This window comes from Cucumis sativus, chromosome 5, assembly GCF_000004075.3.
Source record: "Cucumis sativus cultivar 9930 chromosome 5, Cucumber_9930_V3, whole genome shotgun sequence".
Classification (NCBI taxonomy): domain Eukaryota; kingdom Viridiplantae; phylum Streptophyta; class Magnoliopsida; order Cucurbitales; family Cucurbitaceae; genus Cucumis; species Cucumis sativus.
In genome coordinates, this window is record NC_026659.2 from 25361830 (window position 1) to 25380413 (window position 18584).

At 33.6% G+C, this 18584-nt stretch overlaps 3 protein-coding genes across 5 annotated transcripts; all 3 read left to right on the plus strand.

The window, feature by feature from the left end:
• The first annotated feature begins 1712 nt into the window (after positions 1 to 1712).
• On the plus strand, positions 1713 to 7053 carry LOC101203125 (protein PECTIC ARABINOGALACTAN SYNTHESIS-RELATED). Of its 2 annotated transcripts, XM_004135231.3 has the most exons (11): positions 1724 to 2188; positions 2554 to 2604; positions 2678 to 2768; positions 2880 to 2956; positions 3045 to 3133; positions 4043 to 4162; positions 4558 to 4674; positions 4786 to 4929; positions 5004 to 5127; positions 5241 to 5432; positions 6020 to 7053. In XM_004135231.3, the coding sequence occupies exons 1-11, from the start codon at positions 1895 to 1897 to the stop codon at positions 6377 to 6379; spliced, it is 1659 nt and encodes a 552-aa protein (XP_004135279.1). In that variant the 5' UTR covers positions 1724 to 1894; the 3' UTR covers positions 6380 to 7053. The 2 variants fall into 2 exon arrangements, with proteins under 2 accessions (XP_031741864.1, XP_004135279.1); XM_031886004.1 differs by lacking the exon at positions 6020 to 7053 and having other exon boundaries at positions 1713 to 2188; positions 5004 to 5139; positions 5241 to 5347.
• Positions 7054 to 7779: 726 nt separating this feature from the next.
• Positions 7780 to 10713, plus strand: LOC101202891 (GDSL esterase/lipase At3g26430). Its single transcript, XM_004135230.3, has 5 exons — positions 7780 to 8193; positions 8489 to 8698; positions 8790 to 8962; positions 9338 to 9608; positions 10301 to 10713. The coding sequence occupies exons 1-5, from the start codon at positions 7953 to 7955 to the stop codon at positions 10558 to 10560; spliced, it is 1155 nt and encodes a 384-aa protein (XP_004135278.1). The 5' UTR covers positions 7780 to 7952; the 3' UTR covers positions 10561 to 10713.
• Positions 10714 to 10848: 135 nt separating this feature from the next.
• LOC101223159 (chloroplast sensor kinase, chloroplastic) lies at positions 10849 to 15145 on the plus strand. Of its 2 annotated transcripts, XM_004135229.3 has the most exons (9): positions 11146 to 11781; positions 11887 to 12048; positions 12135 to 12449; positions 12607 to 12672; positions 12762 to 12830; positions 12911 to 13003; positions 13629 to 13846; positions 14154 to 14427; positions 14518 to 15145. In XM_004135229.3, the coding sequence occupies exons 1-9, from the start codon at positions 11356 to 11358 to the stop codon at positions 14776 to 14778; spliced, it is 1884 nt and encodes a 627-aa protein (XP_004135277.1). In that variant the 5' UTR covers positions 11146 to 11355; the 3' UTR covers positions 14779 to 15145. The 2 variants fall into 2 exon arrangements, with proteins under 2 accessions (XP_031741643.1, XP_004135277.1); XM_031885783.1 differs by lacking the exon at positions 14518 to 15145 and having other exon boundaries at positions 10849 to 11781; positions 14150 to 14314.
• The last annotated feature ends 3439 nt before the right edge of the window (positions 15146 to 18584 follow it).

The window sequence follows — 18584 nt, forward strand, 5'->3', positions numbered from 1 at the left end:
AAACTCATTTGTATAGGCTTTAGCCTAATAGATGAAAAAAAAAAAACTATTGTTAATTATGATATTCACATGTTATAATATGTAATCACAAGTATATATCTGTATGTATGTATCGTAATATTAATAACATATAATACATATATAACTCAAATTTCTTTTAAAAAAACTGTAGCCTAGACACAATCCAACTATTGCAACTTACAATTTTAGGTTGAACAGTCTAAGTTGTTTGGATTGCAGGTTAATTTAAATATACGTAATAAGAGTTTACTGCCTCATTTTATGTTATATGTGATTCGACAAGATGAAGGAAGAGTTATCAGAACTACGGAGTTGCCATTTTTAATATATTTCAAAGTATGAAAGGTCTTTAAGAAACTAACGAAAGAGGAAGACAAAGCGATTTGGGTGGAATCCATAGGAGACAACGAGAATTGCTCAAATAAGTGAAAGAGAATGATAAAAATGTTCATTGGAGCCCAACTTCCTCCTGAACAAATAAACTTCAATGGAACTTTTAAGAGCCAGCGAGAGAGTTAAGAAGATCATTTGAAAGAAGTTGATGTCCAAGGAGCAAGACGATGCTTGTGAAACTATAGAGTAGTGATCTCTCCTCTTTTCCACCCACGTAAAAATCTCATGCCTACACACCTAAGCAACAAATCAAGCGAAGAAGATGGAGTTAGAAAAAAGTTATAAAAGAAACATAACCAAATTGCTCGCATCTTATTTGATAACTATTTCGCTCTCCAAATTTCTTATTTTTGTTATCAATTTTCTATCGACATCTTCTAAAACCACGTTAAGTTTTAAAAACTTGAAAAATGTAGATTTTGGACTAGAGTTGCCTGCGTGTTATTATTGTGTAAGGGTCACTCTAACAAGAATCGTTCAAAGGAACAAATTTGGATGAAGAAATGTGGAGAAAATAAACTTAATTTTCAATACTAAAAAAAAACTCAAATTTACGATGGAACATAAATAAAATTATAAAAAGGTGAAAACGATGGAAAATATAATTTAATTAAAAATAGTGAGAATAATTTGACTTTGATATTACAGTTTGGCTCAAAAGACTAAATCCATATATGAATTTTGGATTACATTACAATACATTTCAATTCAATTATGGGTGTCCAAACACCGTGTTCCTAAAATGGAAAAAAGCGTCAATCTCTACTGTATGTGTTAAGAACTCACAATTTAAAATAATCGATACAATGTTTTGTTGATTTCTTAATTTCACAAATAAGCAACACTATATACTATACAACTTTTAAATTCTAAACTCGTGACTATGAAATGAATTTTTTTTACACGTGACTAACTATCAACACAGCAAAGGTTATTGTTATCGACCTATTCATGAAACAACAACATACTAAATAGAAAAAAGTTTAGTTTCTCAAATCTAACCCCTCTCTTATAAGTATGTCCCTAATAACGTTATCAAACAATTCTTAAAATATATTCTATCTAGTTTCTTACATACAAATATAAACAGTAATCTATCTTAATTTATGAGTGTATTATAAAATTTTGTTATTTAAAATAATTTAAAAGAAAATGAGAGGGATTGAAAACTATTTTGAATACTATTAGTAAGTAAGTATACTCAAGTACTTAACTAACTATAGATCCCAAGAGATCATGAGGGCCCTGTGATTGGATTACAAAGCGAGGCGACGAAAATACCCGAAACGAAAAGGTAATTTCACATAATGTCCTTTTAAGAGTTAGGCTAGTCTCGTCTCGATCCGACTGATATCCACCATCTCACATGGACCTTGGAAATCTTCATACAGAGAAGAAGAAACCATACCCAACTGAAGTTCGTTCCACAACATAAAAACGAGCTCACTCAATAATTCTGGCTTTCACTCCAAAGCGAGCCATGGTTGAGCTCAGGCATTCGAGCTCGCTTGGGAACAGAGCCACTTCTTCCCCAATGAAGCGGGACGAAGACTCCTCTCCCTTAGTCCCTGACCGCCAGTCTGAAGACCACGACGATCGTGATCGTCATTCGATCCGTGATCGTTCTTACTCTAGGCTCACTTTTCAATCCTTATGCCCTTACTTTGCTGATGATTCTAGGGTTTCTCCTTATAACTCCAAGATCTCACTCTTCTTTGTCTTTCTAGTAGTTGCTGCTGCCTTGATCGCTGTTTTTTCAATTGTTAGACGTTTGGTTAGTTCTCCATTGCCTCTTTGATTTGCGTTTCTTGCTGGATTTCGTCTAATTTTATGTGAAATGTGTGTATTGCTGTCTGATTCGTTGTAGCAATTTCCGTGATTGATAATGGGGAAGGAATTACTGGCTTTGTTTTTTTTGTTTATCTATTGATTTGGTTTGGGGAAATCCAATGCGTTTCTTCTCATTGCAATGCAAGGAATGAGCCGTGGTTCGACAAATTTCCTGATGCTAGATTTGAGAAGCTCGATGGAAATGTTTAAACTGTTCTAGATGTTCTGATGTTAGATTTAAGAAGTTTAATAGGAATGTCAAATTGTTCAAGTAGTTTCTAATGGATATGATTGGTTTCTTCATTGTAGAATTCCCCGTACTTGTGTGAAAAAGATGGCATTACTCTTCATTGTCCACCGGTAAGTTCTCGGGATGTATCTTCTTTTTCTCATTCTTGAAATATTTTCTAAAGAAATGGATTCGCCGCTTTAGGTTAAGGAACGTCCTTCACTCTGGGAGAATCCCTACTCGGCAACAACATCTTGGAAGCCTTGTGCTGAGCTTCGTGATTCTGAAATCTCAGGTAATCTTGGTTTAATATCGGAGTATATAGAGGAGGCTTTATTCTTTCTACTTTAGCTCTTCCTTTGTTCTTGTACGCTTCGAACTTAGAATGTTCTTTTGCTTTTGACAGATCTTCCGCCTGAAAATGAAACAAATGGCTACATATTCATCCATGCTGAAGGCGGTCTTAATCAGCAGAGAATTGCCGTGTGATATCTCCCTCCCAAACTTCAATATTAATAACCAAAATTTCCAGGATTTCTTGTCAATTAACTTTTCCTTTTCTTGCTTGCAGATTTGCAATGCGGTTGCTGTGGCTAAAATACTAAACGCAACACTTATTTTGCCAGTTTTAAAGCAAGATCAAATCTGGAAGGACCAAACGTAAGTTTTATCAACCATTTACACCCACGTTGTCTGCATGTGAAATAGAAGCTTGAATTCTCTGTTGCTATTTTTTCCCCTAACATTTCTAAGATTGTTCTTTTATTCTAGGTTTTTTAACTCTTAATGCTTAATGAAAAATTGAAAAACATACCGATGATCATTGTTGTAATTGTTTGAAAATAATCAACCAAGTGAAACTCTTTGCTCAATGTGGTAAATATTCTGCCAACATATCAACTCATTACAGTCACCCTAAGAATGTTTATTTGGTCTGCTTCCCAAGAATTCTTAAGCTTTTCATTGTTGTCTTCCTTTGTCAAGCTTTATTTGCCCAATTGGAAATGACTATTTTAGTAGTGTGGATGTTTGCATCAATACTTCTCAACTAGTCCTGCAAAGGCTGTGATGTTTGTGATCAGAAAAGTTTAGGACGGTAAAATATTATTGAGACTAGAAAGCTTCGTAGGACATTGCTTTTAATGTCATTATGTTACATTTTTAATGCAAGGTGGGCTTTCTTTAAGAGCTACACTTTCTAGTTTCTATATCAATGATTGAACGTGAAATATCTTTATACCTCTTAGACATCTGGCCAAGCCATGTTGGCACTTTGATTTTTTTTCATGGAGGTACTCATATGGTCATTTTGAATTTGCTTACCTTGGCCAACCCACCGTACATTAATTTTGTAAAATAAATTTTATTTTATATTTTCCCTTGAAAAACGGCTATGGAATTGTTGTTAATTGTATGAACTAGTCTCGGCTAGCTAGTACTCTGTGTTTTTCATTGGCCACTCCCTTAACTCCAAATAGATAAGGCAATTAAAACATTTGTACGTACATGTGTTTGAAGAATTGGTTTTTGGGGTTTCTTCACAATAATATATTATGAAAAACAATGCAGGAAATTTGAGGACATTTTTGATGTTGATCATTTCATTAACTATCTGAAGAATGATGTGCGGGTTGTTCGGGATATTCCTGATTGGTTTACAGACAAAACAGAGCTATTTACTAGTATAAGGTTCGTTGATATTTGGTTCTTGTGTCGTTTGATTTTCATCTTAGAGTTGTTAGCTGCACATAGACTATGGGAGGTGTACAGAAAAATTTTAACTTTTTCCCTCCAGAAAATATTGTTTACGGTCAATTGCTTAATGTTTATTTTGTCTGAGCTTTTGTTTATTGAAGTAAATAACTGACAGTTAAATTCCAATATAACATGCCGATTCTTCCTGGAGCCTTAGCTTATCTATACTATTCCCCTCCATTCCCACCTTGAAATTTCGTTACTTAGAGGGCTCAGATTTTTTTCTTCGCAAGTAACTGGCTAATATACAGCTGTGGTGGAAGAAGTTGCTCATATGATATACAGCTGGCTTGTAATTGTCATTGATCCTTGGATAAAGTTTATTGCAGACGTACAGTCAAGAACATTCCAAAGTATGCACCAGCACAATTTTACATTGACAATGTACTTCCTCGTATCAAAGAGAAGAAGATAATGGCACTAAAACCTTTTGTTGATCGGCTTGGGTAATTTTTTTTCCTTTTTCTTTCAAATGAATTTTGCTTTGTGTATCTGGATACTCTCTTTTCATGCATGCAATTTCAACCAAATTAACATCCTTGGCCTTATGGTATCAGGTATGACAATGTTCCTTCAGAAATCAACAGGCTAAGGTGCAGAGTAAACTATCACGCTCTTAAATTTCTTCCTGACATAGAGCATATGGCTGATGTATTAGCTTCAAGGATGAGAAGTCGCACAAACAGTTCAAATCCATATATGTAAGTATGGTTATAACGGGAATGCATAATTAATTATGCATTGGATTTTTGGGTCTAATGTAATCTGTCTACAGGGCTCTTCATCTAAGGTTTGAGAAAGGAATGGTTGGACTATCATTTTGTGACTTTGTGGGGACAAGAGAGGAGAAAGTCAAAATGGCAGAATATAGGAAAAAAGAATGGCCACGTAGATATAAGGTGACCTAGAAAGTAATTTGTTTTGCCCTATATGTATCAAATTGTACCTAAATATGAATAAACAAAAGTAGCACATTTGATATCCGTTCTTTATTTGGAAATTTGGTTTGCAGAATGGTTCCCATCTGTGGCAACTGGCCCTGCAGAAAAGAAAGGAAGGACGGTGCCCTCTTGAGCCTGGGGAAGTAGCTGTAATTCTTAGAGCAATGGGCTATCCAAAGGAAACTCAAATTTATGTTGCATCCGGTCAGGTGTATGGCGGACAGAATAGGATGGCACCACTAAGGAACATGTTCCCAAATCTGGTAAAATATTTTTGTCCTCTTTACAACTTCATATTCCTATTGAGAAATGTTCAAGAACTTGCCTAACTATTCATGTTTTACTTTCAACACTGCTTAAATCATTAATGTTAGTAGATGCATGACCCGGCTCGAGGATCCATACCAAGTATAAGATGAACGATATAATAATAGAGAACTTGTGTGACGTTGATGAACTTGAAAATCCAATGCAATTAAAACTTGAAAAGTTCAATGATCCGGTTGGAGTATCTATACCAAGTATACGATGAATGATATAAAAACAGAGAACTTATGTGACATTGATGAATTCAAAAAATCTAATGAAACTTTCACCATTTGATTCATTTCTTCAAAATTATAAGATTTGACGTTGATTTGACCATCTTTTTAAACAAATGTCTGTTACTTCCCTCTGTTTTTCTCTGAAGATTTGACCTCAAAGATTTCACAGAAATTGACATCTTTCCATTCATACCAACGTTTAAACTTGTTGGATACTCCAACTCCTTTCATGTTCTTTAGTTTTGAAATCAAACCATACAATTCCCTGTTCCCTATTTTGATATTTTGATCTTGAGCACTAACAGGTGACAAAGGAAGAGCTAGCTACCAAAGAGGAATTGGATAGCTTCAGGAAACATGTTACGAGTTTAGCAGCATTGGATTTCTTAGTATGTTTGAAGTCTGACGTATTTGTGATGACTCATGGAGGCAACTTTGCAAAATTGATTATTGGGGCACGCCGATATTTGGGCCATCGTCTAAAATCCATAAAACCAGATAAAGGGCTAATGTCAAAATCATTCGGAGACCCATACATGGGGTGGGCTCCTTTCGTAGAGGATGTCGTTGTCACCCACCAAACCCGAACCGGATTACCAGAAGAAACCTTTCCCAACTATGACCTTTGGGAGAATCCCCTCACCCCATGCATGTGCAGAGCTTAACTAGAACACATATCATATGGGATTTAAACCGATTTTTTTGTTTTGGAGAATCTCCTTCCATCAACACCATTTATTTCTTTAGCAAGTGGAAAGTTTCTTCCCCCAGAAAGATTGAACATGGGGTGGCTATTGTGAAATGGAGGTTGGAGGAATGAAATGGTTGCTGCTGCCTCCTCGTGAACTGCTGGAGAAAGTTGACGATGCCAATCTTCTGTGGATGTGTTTTTTTGTATCCTTAACGAGAGAACTTGTTTGAGCAGTTTTCTCCATTAAGGAATAGATGATTTTGCAGGTGTCCCAGTTGTACGCAAAATGTTGAAGGTCTGGTACGTATAATAAGCAACTTCTCCTAGGATGCATTATATGAACTGCCCCAAGCCCATGTACCATTTAACTTCCTTTTTTTCTTTTTCCTCCCTTCTTTTTGTAGTATGATTTGACTTTGTTTTTAGTAAATATGTTGATTAACGTTGTTGCTCACATCTTATAGAATAGCAATTTTTGTCTATCATGAAGTTTTTCGTTTATAGAACTTTGCCTTCGTGGCTGTGATATCAAATTTGGACCTTCCTGATGCTTTTTTGAGGTCCTTTTTAGGTAATTTGGGTATAGTTCAATGTATAAAAGACATTAATTACTATTCTAAAGTTTGATGATTTGATTCTAAAGAAAAAGATGCGCTATGGAGTATGTTTCTGAATTTTGTTTTGGAGAATGGATACAATCATGGTTAACTGTTTTATCCTCGTTAAGTTACTCGATTTTTTTCAAAGCTTTCAAAATATTCATTCGAGAAATGGGGAGTTAGGTTATGGTTTCACAAATTAAAAGTACACTAACATTTTTGTTACCATAAATAGGGATCTCAATTGTTTTTAAAAATTGGCTTATAGAATGTAAGGTTATTGGTGTTCTTGGTCTGCACACAAAATCACATTGTCAACCTCCCCTCTCTTGCTCGAATTCCTCCCAAACATTCTAAATTTGCCCGATTCCAAAATCGAGCAAATGCCGTATCAAATTCTTCACCTACTTCTTCGTCGTTGTTAAAAAAAATAATTAATAAATAAATGTTTCAATTTGATCTCTGAATTTTATCCATTTTGACATTAATTAATACACTATTAAATTAATAATAAATGTAAAGAGTAAAACCAAGCTATAATTTTTTTTTCTGAAACAAATTGAAAGAAAAAATTGTAACTTTGAAACTCAAATTGATAATAATAATAATAATAATAAATAAGTATTTTTCCTTAAATTTGATAAGTAAATAGAATAAACCTCTTCGATTACCAAATTAATCCCAATTCGCTATGAATCAGTAATTAATTAAAAAGTCAACAAATCATGCTACCATAAACCCTCCCAATCTTCCAAATACGCCGGTCATCTTCTTCCCGTTTTCTTTCTGGTTCTGTAGCCTTAATCTTGTTCTTAGCCCAAACAACTCAACCTTATCCAACCAAAATCCCCACAAAAGCTAAGTCCTAACAACTCCCACGCCTTGTTACATATATATATATGGATCTATGGACCATCATCTTTCACTCACTATCTCCCTATCTTTCTCATGGAGTCCCATTCCTTAATCATTGCTTTCACCACTTTCCTTGCACTCTCACTGACTCCTTGGCCTGCCCTCGCCAAAGACCCTTGTAATTTCCCGGCGGTGTTCAACTTCGGCGACTCCAATTCTGACACTGGTGGCTTATCTGCTGTCTTTGGCCAAGCCCCACCGCCCAATGGCAGATCCTATTTCCCTGGCCCTGCCGGCCGCTACTCGGATGGCCGCCTTATCGTCGATTTCATAGGTACCCATTTCCCCTCTCCCCTTCCACATTTCATTTTGTTACTTCATTCTATTTTCTAGTACTCCGATAAAATGTAGCTATCACTCCTTGGGACAAGACAAGAGAGTAGAGTTGTGATCTTCAAATAAGGAAGTTTAATGCGTTAAGTGAAAAAAGTCGATGTTTATTAGTACTTAGTAGTAGTAGTAGGGTAGAGTATGTAATCAACCAACAAAGAAAAATACATCAAAGAAACTCCCTAATTTCTTTACTGCTCTCCCTCAATTTCTCATGTGTTTGATTGAATTAATTTCAGCGGAAAGCTTTGGGTTGCCACATTTAAGCGCATATCTTGATGCATTGGGAGCGAATTTCAGTCACGGAGCGAACTTCGCGACAGCCGGTTCAACCATTAGACTCCAAAACAGAACTCTTCAGCAGAGTGGATTCAGCCCTATATCTCTTAATGTTCAGTACAACGAATTCTATGACTTCCGACGTAGATCTCAAACTCTTCGAAATGGACGTAAGTTATTTGTTCATTTATTAAAAAATAGAATTGAAGCTGTCTCGGTCTAGATTTCATTTATGTTTAACTCTGATCTCTTGGGTGTCAGTGGGTGGAATCTTTAAGCAATTATTGCCAAAGGAAGAGAGTTTCAGTCGGGCCCTTTACACATTCGATATTGGGCAAAACGATTTGACGAGTGGTTATTTTGCCAACATGACTCTCCACCAAGTTAAACTCTATGTTCCTGATGTTCTTCACCAATTCTCCGAGATCGTCAAGGTTAGTAAATGTGGCTAATTAATTGCTCCTTTACTTATTCATTTTTTGTTGTATTTTTACGATGGATGTGTAGATTTTTTCGTTTAATACAGTCTAAGTATTTGAATATTTTAAAAAAAAATTCATTTAAGTCTTTACCACATTGATAACGTGACAAAAGGTAGAGACAAATGGTGAGACTTAAAAATTGAGAATTTATGTTATATTAAACATAAAATACTTCCCTTTAACCTATATAACAATCTAACATTAAAAAGAATTAAAACTCAAAGAAAAAGACAAAGACTAAAATCTAAGCCCTAATTTGTCATTTTTCTTACGATATTATTAACAATGGACCTTACAAATTGATCATCCTCGCGTGCCTTAATTTAGTGGGTGCACAGTCAAGGGGGAAGATTCTTCTGGATCCATAACACGGGGCCAGTGGGGTGCCTTCCCTATGTACTGGACCGCGAGCACGTTCCAGCGTCAGACTACGACCAGTATGGGTGCGCCACTCCTTTCAATGACTTGGCTCAATATTTCAACCGTGGCCTCAAACAAGCCGTCGTGGAACTTCGCAAAGCTTTGCCCGACTCTGCCATTACCTATGTTGATGTTTACTCTCTCAAATACGCTCTCGTTTCCCAACACAAGAAATATGGTAACTTCTTGTTACTTTAACTAATTCTTTTGCTAATACTTAAAATAAAATTTGTAATAATTATAAATGACTAATTTTAGTATTTTTAAAATAAATTAAAATATTTATAAATTATTGCAAAAATTTATATTCTATAACGATAAAAAATGATGGTTAAAATAATATTTTTTAACAAAAAGAATATAAGTGTTTGGTTTTTGAATTTTGAAAATATCAAAATACAATTTTTAATTTTTTAAGTAGGGAAGAGTTTATAAAATATATGCATTTAATTTTTAAAATTTTAAAATGTATCATTTTAGTGTTTCCTGTGATGTTGAGATAATTTTTATTTAAATAATTGTTTTGAAATTATCTATCTTCTTTAAAATTACTTTTCTAATTTAAAATGTCATTTTTAATTGTTTAAAATAATTTAAAATTTTACTTCAATAATTTTTCGAACCTATAGTAAAAAAAGCTAGATGGTTAAAAAAGTAAGTCACATTTTGAAAATTTAATGTCCACATACTCGTTTTTCAAAACTCGAGATGGAAAAGATAATTTCCAAGTTTAGGTCTAGTTGGTTAGATGTGTAGGTAGGCACTTGTTATAATTTTTTTTAGACATAAAATTGAAACTTTATAACAATTTTAAAATGTAAAGAGCTTTATAAAACTAATGGTTAAAGATGGGAATGAATTGAAATGTAGGGTTTGAGTATCCATTGAGAACATGCTGTGGACATGGTGGAAAGTACAACTTCAATGTGAATCTTGGTTGTGGAGGAAAGAAGGAGATAAATGGGAAAGAAGTTTTGATTGGAAAATCATGCAAAAACCCAGAGGTTTATGTGAATTGGGATGGTGTTCATTACACTCAAGCAGCTAACAAATGGATCTTTAATCAAATTAAAGATGGTTCTTATTCAGATCCACCTATCCCTTTGAACAAGGCTTGTCACAAAACTTAATCTTAAAACTTCATATTTAATTAATCCTACTCTATATTAACTATTACCCACCCATCCACTGCACTGCACCCCTTTCTTTTCATCTTCTGAATTTTTGGTGTTGGTTCCATAATTATTATATCAATATCATCTCAACCCTAACATTTGACATCACTTTCTTATACTACAATTATTTGGAGATTTGAGCAAAATATATATCAATTAAGGTTGAATTATATCCATTTCGATAGAAGAAGAGTATAAATTTTCTAGCATGAATATAACTCATAATTAATAAGTAATTCATGATAGGTAAATATTATTTTGATTTTATTATAAAATTTTGATTAGACTTGAGGCAAAATAGATATATAAACAACTAAATTTAACTCCCAATCAAAGTTGAAGTTACTAAAATGAACTGCAGTGATTGATTGATTGATGTCATTTCCAAAAAGTACAAGCAACATCTCATATCAAATTTCATTTACACATTTATAGAGCTTATAATATAATTAATTAATACTCGTTTCATCACTGAACGAGTTAAAATCTAACTTCAATTACACATAATAAAAGAAATGAAATGTGGTGGATGAAGTAATTACCAAATCCTTTTTAAGTTAAAATTTGAATTTCTGAATCCTCCTTTGTAGTTTAGTTTGTATTATTGAATTTTAAAAATAAATAAAATAGGAAAAGAAATGGATTTATTAGGTATCGACGTTGAGGTCCATCTGATCTGCCCGGCAAAATCCGTTGCTCATCATCTTCCACTCCGTCCGACTTCCGTCTCTTAATCCTCTGCATATTCCGATGCTACTCTCTTCTTCACCTTCTCTCCAAAATCCTCTCCATTCCTCCAATTCTTCCTCCTCCCTCTTCTTCCCTTTCTTCTCACACAATGCCCTAAAACTCCATTCTTTCATTCGCCTCAAACCATTCACCTTCAACTGCACTTCCTCCTCCCTCACTGATACTTCCTCCATTCCAGACCCTACCCTCCTTCGCCACGTTTCTCATACTGTACGCGACACTCACGACGATGGCTCAATGGTACCCTCAGCCTCTGCTGTCGCCTCCGCCATTCTCAAAGCTTCCACCTCCCCTGTCGATTTTGTGCATAGGATTGAAAACAGTCAGAATACTGGGTTGGTGTTGCCGAGTCCTGACTTTCAGAGGCTTTGCATCGAACAGTTGGATTTGTTTCGCCGGATTGTTGATCCCGATGCCCTACTCTCGGTTTGTGTTTTCCTGAAAAACCTTTATTTGGGTTAATTTATAAATTTGAGCTGTTATGTCGGTTAGCTTATAGGAAAGGGTTTTCGATGTTATTCCCTTTTTTAGGTTTATGTAAGACCTGCTGGTAGCTATGTGATGGACCGTCTTGAGCTGCGTCGTGTTGCATCTTTCCCAGGGGTTAATGTTACTGATGTTGTGATATTGGTCGGAAATTTTAGTGTTCCTACTGGTTTACGTGCTGCTGAAGCTGCTTTTTCCAGTCAGCAAGTATGGTTTTCTAGTGTAACTGACTGATGTGTTTTTGGTTTAGATGGTTAATCGTTGAACTTTGAAAAAGACTGTTTAAACTGTAGGTTGAAGTTATCTCAGAGCACAAGGCTATAGTTTTTCCAATGGTGAAACACCCATTTGTCGTGGGGTTCTTGGTTGCCGAGCTTCCGAACCTGGAAATGGAAACATGCCTGGATATGCAGAGTGCTGATCGTGATCCGTGGTCATACTCATCTCCACACGAAGCCGGTGCTCTTGTAGCTGGCTCAGGAATAAGTACACATGGATTTCATAATGCTACGAATGGATCATTGAAAACGTACATGTTTAATGCAGATAGTCAAGAAAATGCCTTCCATATTTCCCGTTCTCTTGCTATGGCATATGTTATGGATCAGGTTGGTTGGATCTTTTTTATTCAGTACATTGCCATCGATGGCAAACTTTATTTACTCTTGTAATCTGACAATAAATCCTGATTTTAAACGTTGTTCTTCTTAGGTTCCACTTGTAGTTTGTCACGTAATTTAAGATGAAACCTTTTTTCTTCTGTAGAAAGCAATGTTGCTCCAGCAATCATCATGGCAGAACAATTTGAGGATGACCAATCTGGTTGACCAAGTAAGGGTGCTACTTGACTTGTTTCTTCATTTTGTTCTCACGCACCCTAGTAGCATGTTAATTTTCCCTCACATTTTACTCTATTACAGATTCGTGGTTCTCTTTCTAGCATCCAAAGTTTAAGTAAGATGTTATCTGTTCACATGAAGAAAAATGAGGTGATAGTTTTATTTCTTTTAGATGCTTGGTCACTTCAATATGTTTATATGCCGTGTATTTTGATGGCACGGTTTTGCAGATTGCATATGAGATTTTAGAAGACATACTTTTACAAGGGGATTATATGAGAAATACTCTTCAACAACTACAGGATGCTGTTTATTTGACTAAGGCACTTGATCTTTCTCTTGCTATTGTTGCTAAAATTACCTTGTGCGCTTCAATCTATTATTATTATTTTTGAAGTTGCTATATCATTTCACGATACTCCCTTAAGATTTTGTTTATTCGTACAACTTGGTCTGGTTTGCCTATTGCATTATGTTAGCAACCAAGGTAGGGCCTGTTTGGATTCATTCGAGAAAAAAATGTTTATAAAAAAACTTAATTTTATTTAAACTTGTTTAAGTTACACTTCAAAAGCTATTTTTAGTGATTACTAAACACTCTGTATTTTCCCAAAATGACTTATTTTTTAAAATTAAAAACTCGAGAATATATTCAAGATACACCTGTAGTATGAGATGCAATCGCCTCACATTGGTGAGAATGGGACCACCAATGTGGCACTTAAGTGGCTTGGCTCTCCCACCCCAATAGCTGGCTTTTAGGGTGTGGTTCTCCAAGGTTCTTGAATACCTAACACATTTCAGTTCTAATCGTTTTATCAGAAAGATAAATACAAACTAAAAGTTGCAGTCCAATGTTATAGAAGATTACTCTCAGTGAAAGGCTGTTCCATGTTATTTTTTATGAAATGCAATTACAAGGCTAACAATTTTTTTTGTTGTTTCTAGGCAAATATTGTACACTATAATGAAGAAACACTGAAGAAAATGTACAAGTCTTCAAACCCTTTGTCGGAATCAGTGAAAAACCAACTGGATAACTTTCCAACAGATGCTTCCAACCCTAGGATGAAAGGGGGGTTAGTTTCTTCTAACAATACGGTTAGGGACATGGAGATGCCCATGCCACCTACAATACTTGCTCCTATTCAACGACAAGGAATAAGGTAATGGATTCCATGTCAAATGCCGCAGTATTATGAATACCCTCGGTTCTTTAAAACTTTGCTATATCATGTTTTAGCCATACTCTGAGTAGTCTGTCTTACAATGCTTCCTCATCACTAGGGTCGTTTTTTTGGGGGGGAGGGGGGGGCAATTTCAGTGAGACTGGAGATTAAAAAAAAATCCCCAAACAGTTTACTTGTTCATCACTAACAGATAACATTTCTCAAATGAAGTCAGTTTCCTGCATTTGGAAGTTATAATATCAAGTTTACTAATCTCATAATTTTTAAATGTCATGTCAGGAAGGTCATGCAACGTTTCTGATGTTCTGATTGATTTGGTTGAGGCAGTGAAACCTCTAGCACGTAAACAGCAACGTATAGTAGAACTAAGTGAACAGGCTTGTTCTATGCAAATTGCCGTGGAGGAATCTTCACTGCGTCAGGCTTTGAGCAATTTAATTGAAGGCGCGCTATTGCGTACACGTGTTGGAGGAAAGGTAGAAATTATATCTACTGCAGCACCAGCAGGTGGTGCACTTATAGTCGTAGATGATGATGGCCCAGATATGCACTACATGGTTAGTGGTTTCACATTTTTACTTAACTCATGCATACCTCTGTTATGATCTTTACCAAAACTTGATGTTTGTTGGTGCAATTACCTCCAGACACAGATGCATTCACTCACACCATTTGGAGCAGATCTCTTGTCCAAGGAAAGGGTGGAAGACAACATGACATGGAACTTTGTAGCAGGGCTGACCGTTGCTTGTGAGATACTTGAGAGTTATGGGTGTGTGGTGCGTGTCATTTCACCCAGGTGCTCGGATGCAGCACTCGGATCTGGTGGAACTCGCCTGGAACTCTGGCTCCCTTCCACTCCAGGTACAACACTGCACAATCTCGAAATTCCCACTCAGAGTGCATAGTGAGTAGATAGATAAACTGCCCATTGTAGATACATCTCTGGAACTGATGAAGAAGTTGCAACTAGTCTATATGAGATTTGAGATATGTGAGGTTTTGTATAGTGTACTGCTAGGCATCCTATTAAAAAGTTTGTGTATAGTATGGTATAATATAACTAGCACCCATAACTTGTTATTAGCTTGCCTGATTTTCATCCTATTGGTAGATATGGGGGTGTGTGTGTGCATAGAGAATTGTTTTGCATGGGAGTCATGAATCAGCTTCGAAGTTGTAACTTCACAACAATGATTTTGATTGAATATTCTTATGTTGGTCGAATTCACTTCCTAAATGAATATCAGTTATTCAAAATGGTTTGTAAAGAAAGTGATCAGCTATTATGGAACTGAGAATTATTCAATTCTTACATTTTAAGCAGAGGTCTGATAAAATAGTGTAGGTTAGGTTAATTCTATATTGAGTGTGCGTGTGGAAATCTAATATCTGATTTCGGTAGTCAACTTCACCTAACAAGTGTGGTTTAGACTCTGGAAGGATTATTGGAGGTGATGAATGTTTGGATTTCTAACTTAAAATTTTTTATGTTTATTTTCTTTTTTTGTTGATTTTTTTTGAAGTCTTGGTTTAACATGCGGTTGACTGGAGCATAAAATTTGGGTCAACACATCAAGAGGTTGAACTAATTTTTCTCTTTAAATTCTTTTCAAGGTGTGTATAAAAATGTCTCAAACGTGTCCTCAGGTGCTTGAATTAAAAAAGACATGAAAATGCATTTTTGGAATGGAGTGTTTGTGTCACGTAGCGCTTCATTAGTCATGATTTGTTCAGAAAAATGAACAATCCAAGAACTTGAAGACAGAAAATCAAATTGAATTGTAGATTACACCAATGGAAAGTGATAATTGATACGTTCGGGCGTGTTTATAAAATGCCAAAGATCGATTCACTAAGATAGAAATCTTGAATTGCATCAGCAATGATGTGAACCTCATAGCTGAAATTAATCTATTAAATTGAATTTCTTCACAATGCTAAGTAAAGTTGGTAAATGTATCCATTCATATCTAACAAATCAATTAAATTTTTAAATTTTTAAATACATGTATCCATTAAATACAAAACTGAAAGGTTCAAAATTTGTAAGATATTTTTTAACTTTAAAACTAATTAGATACTTTTCTAAGATAAAAGAAAGCTAAAACTAATATTCTATGACTAAATTTATAACTTAAAATAGAAAACTCTAACCGTACGAAGAAAAAATTGATTGAAAGTATGAAACAAAGTATCAAATCCTATTTTGGTCATGAACCACTTTTAAAAAGTATTTTACAATATTCTATTAACTCTTGGGGATGACGCGAAAGAATCATGCCAAAGTTTGTAACAAAAACCACAAGTAAATAAAATTACTAAATCAACCATAAATGATTCAAACTTACATAAAACAATATTTAAACTTAAAATTCATTGAAAATGATCTATAATTGGTGGAGGAAGAAAAAAGGTCCAAAATAGCTCTTAATTTTGAGGCATTTGTAGGGTAAAATTGAGAGATTTTGTGTTTGATTCATATAGGTAAGAGATATTATTTTTATAGGAAAGGTTAGGATATTCTATTGGGACAAACAAGAAAACAAATTTGAAAGTTTTGTAAGTTTAGTCATGAAAATATAAATAATTAAATTAGTTTCACTTTCACATCCTTTTAAAGTTCAAAATTAAATTAATAATAATAATTGATTATTTAAAATAAAAAAAGTCAAAGTTGAATTAAGGATTGATTTGTTTATTTTCCATTTACAATAAATATATTGTTTGGTAGAATATTCAAAGATTGAGATGTCTACTTATGGATGCAATCAATGAGACCCATTCACCACTTCTTTTTAAATCAACATGCCCTTAATATTACATCAAAGTGGAAACCCACCCCTCCCCTCATTTCTCTTCTTTTCTTCTTTTCCTTTTCTTTAATTAATAAATTCTTTATTACTTTTTTTCGCATCAAAATATTTATATATATAACAAAATTTTACTTTCAAGTACCAACTACAGCCTTTATCGTCCAATTTTATCATTTAAAATATTTTTATTAATAAATTAAGAGATTTTTTAAAAAGTAAAAGAAATCACTAACTATTTATTCGATATAAATCAAAACTAGTGAAAAACAAAATTCATTACCCTTAATTTTTTGAAGAGGCATTTTTTAAAATAACAAAATAAATTAAAATATTTACAAATTATAGTAAAATTTTAGATTTTATTAATGATAGTCTTATATCACTTTGACTTTAAAAATTTATTATATTTTATAAATATTTTCATCACATTTATTCTTTACAATGAATTTTCATACTGTATAATCATTTAAAAAATATTTACATCTTATAAAATAATTTTCAAATATGAAAAAAGCACATTCCAATGAAAAATTCAACAAATGTCATCGTTGATTGGAAAACGATAGTTAAATTTGTACCGTAAATCTAAACAATTTTTAAAAAAATTATCATTTAGATTTGACTATTCAATATATAAAATATTTTTTCTCATGATATTTTATAATCGTTTTAAAAAAATTAAAAAAATCTTTTATATTTGGTTATTTGTGGAAGAAAATAGAAAATAGAAAGAAGAAAAAAAGAGTACACGAAAAAGGACAAACTTGAAATATATATAAAAAAAAAAAAAAACAGTCGGTTGTAATGAGTTTTTTCGTTTAAATATTATGTAAAATTTTTAATATTTATAAAAATTAACCTATAACGATTAAAAAATGATGGTAAATAGGAAAATGATAAAAATATAATATTTTGAGTATGTATAAGGAGAGAATCTGATAAAAATATTTTAATGAAAATAAAATGCGGGTAGACACTTAGGTGTATATATATAATAATAATTAATAATGAATGATTGTATGAGAGAGAGATAGGCAGGTGGGAGAACGGCGAGTAGGGCTGAATGTGCGCAATGCCCGACTTCGTGCTCCGTTATGCCATGTGGGTTTCTGATAGCAACCCTTCCCTTTCAATTACCATTTTCTTCTTCTTCTTATTCAACTTTTCCTTTATTCTTTCTATTGCTTTTTACTTAAATAAATCTTTTAATCTAATCAAACCCATGCCTTTCTTTTCCCTAATTACTTCCATTTCTATAATTATTATCTTTGTAATTGGATTCTTTTTACTATTTCTGTTTTCTTAAGACATGGTTTTCCAAATCTACAAATACTTTTCAAAACTAATGGCTCATATTCATTTCTTATAATTTTGTTTGCTTCTCTCCATTTTAATTATTTTAATTTTAATACTAGTGTTATCAAATTAAAACTATTTATAAAATATAGAGAAAAATAAAGCATAGTTTTTGTTATATTTTTGTAAATACTTTTTCATCCATTTTTTAAAACCATTATCATTTGGCTATAAATTCAAATTAATATGGTAAAATTTAGGAGAAAAGAAACACCATTTTTTAAAAAAATAAATTAAATAGTTATGGTTAAATATAGAAAGTATGAGTTAGAATAATGATCCATTTAAGGAAAAATAGAGTAAATTATGGAATTTGATGTCAATGTAACGTTTTGCCAAAACCATTCCAACAATCAAACTTAACATTTGCCAAAGGGTTTGAAATTAAGCAAAATCAAAGATTCAACCATTTGAATTTGAGTGTAGAGATGAACAATAGCTCCTATCATGGTGTGAGATCACATTCACTCTCTATTTTTTTTTCTAAACAACTATTAAATATATTAGAGACGTACAAACAACAAAATAATTTAAGAAATCAA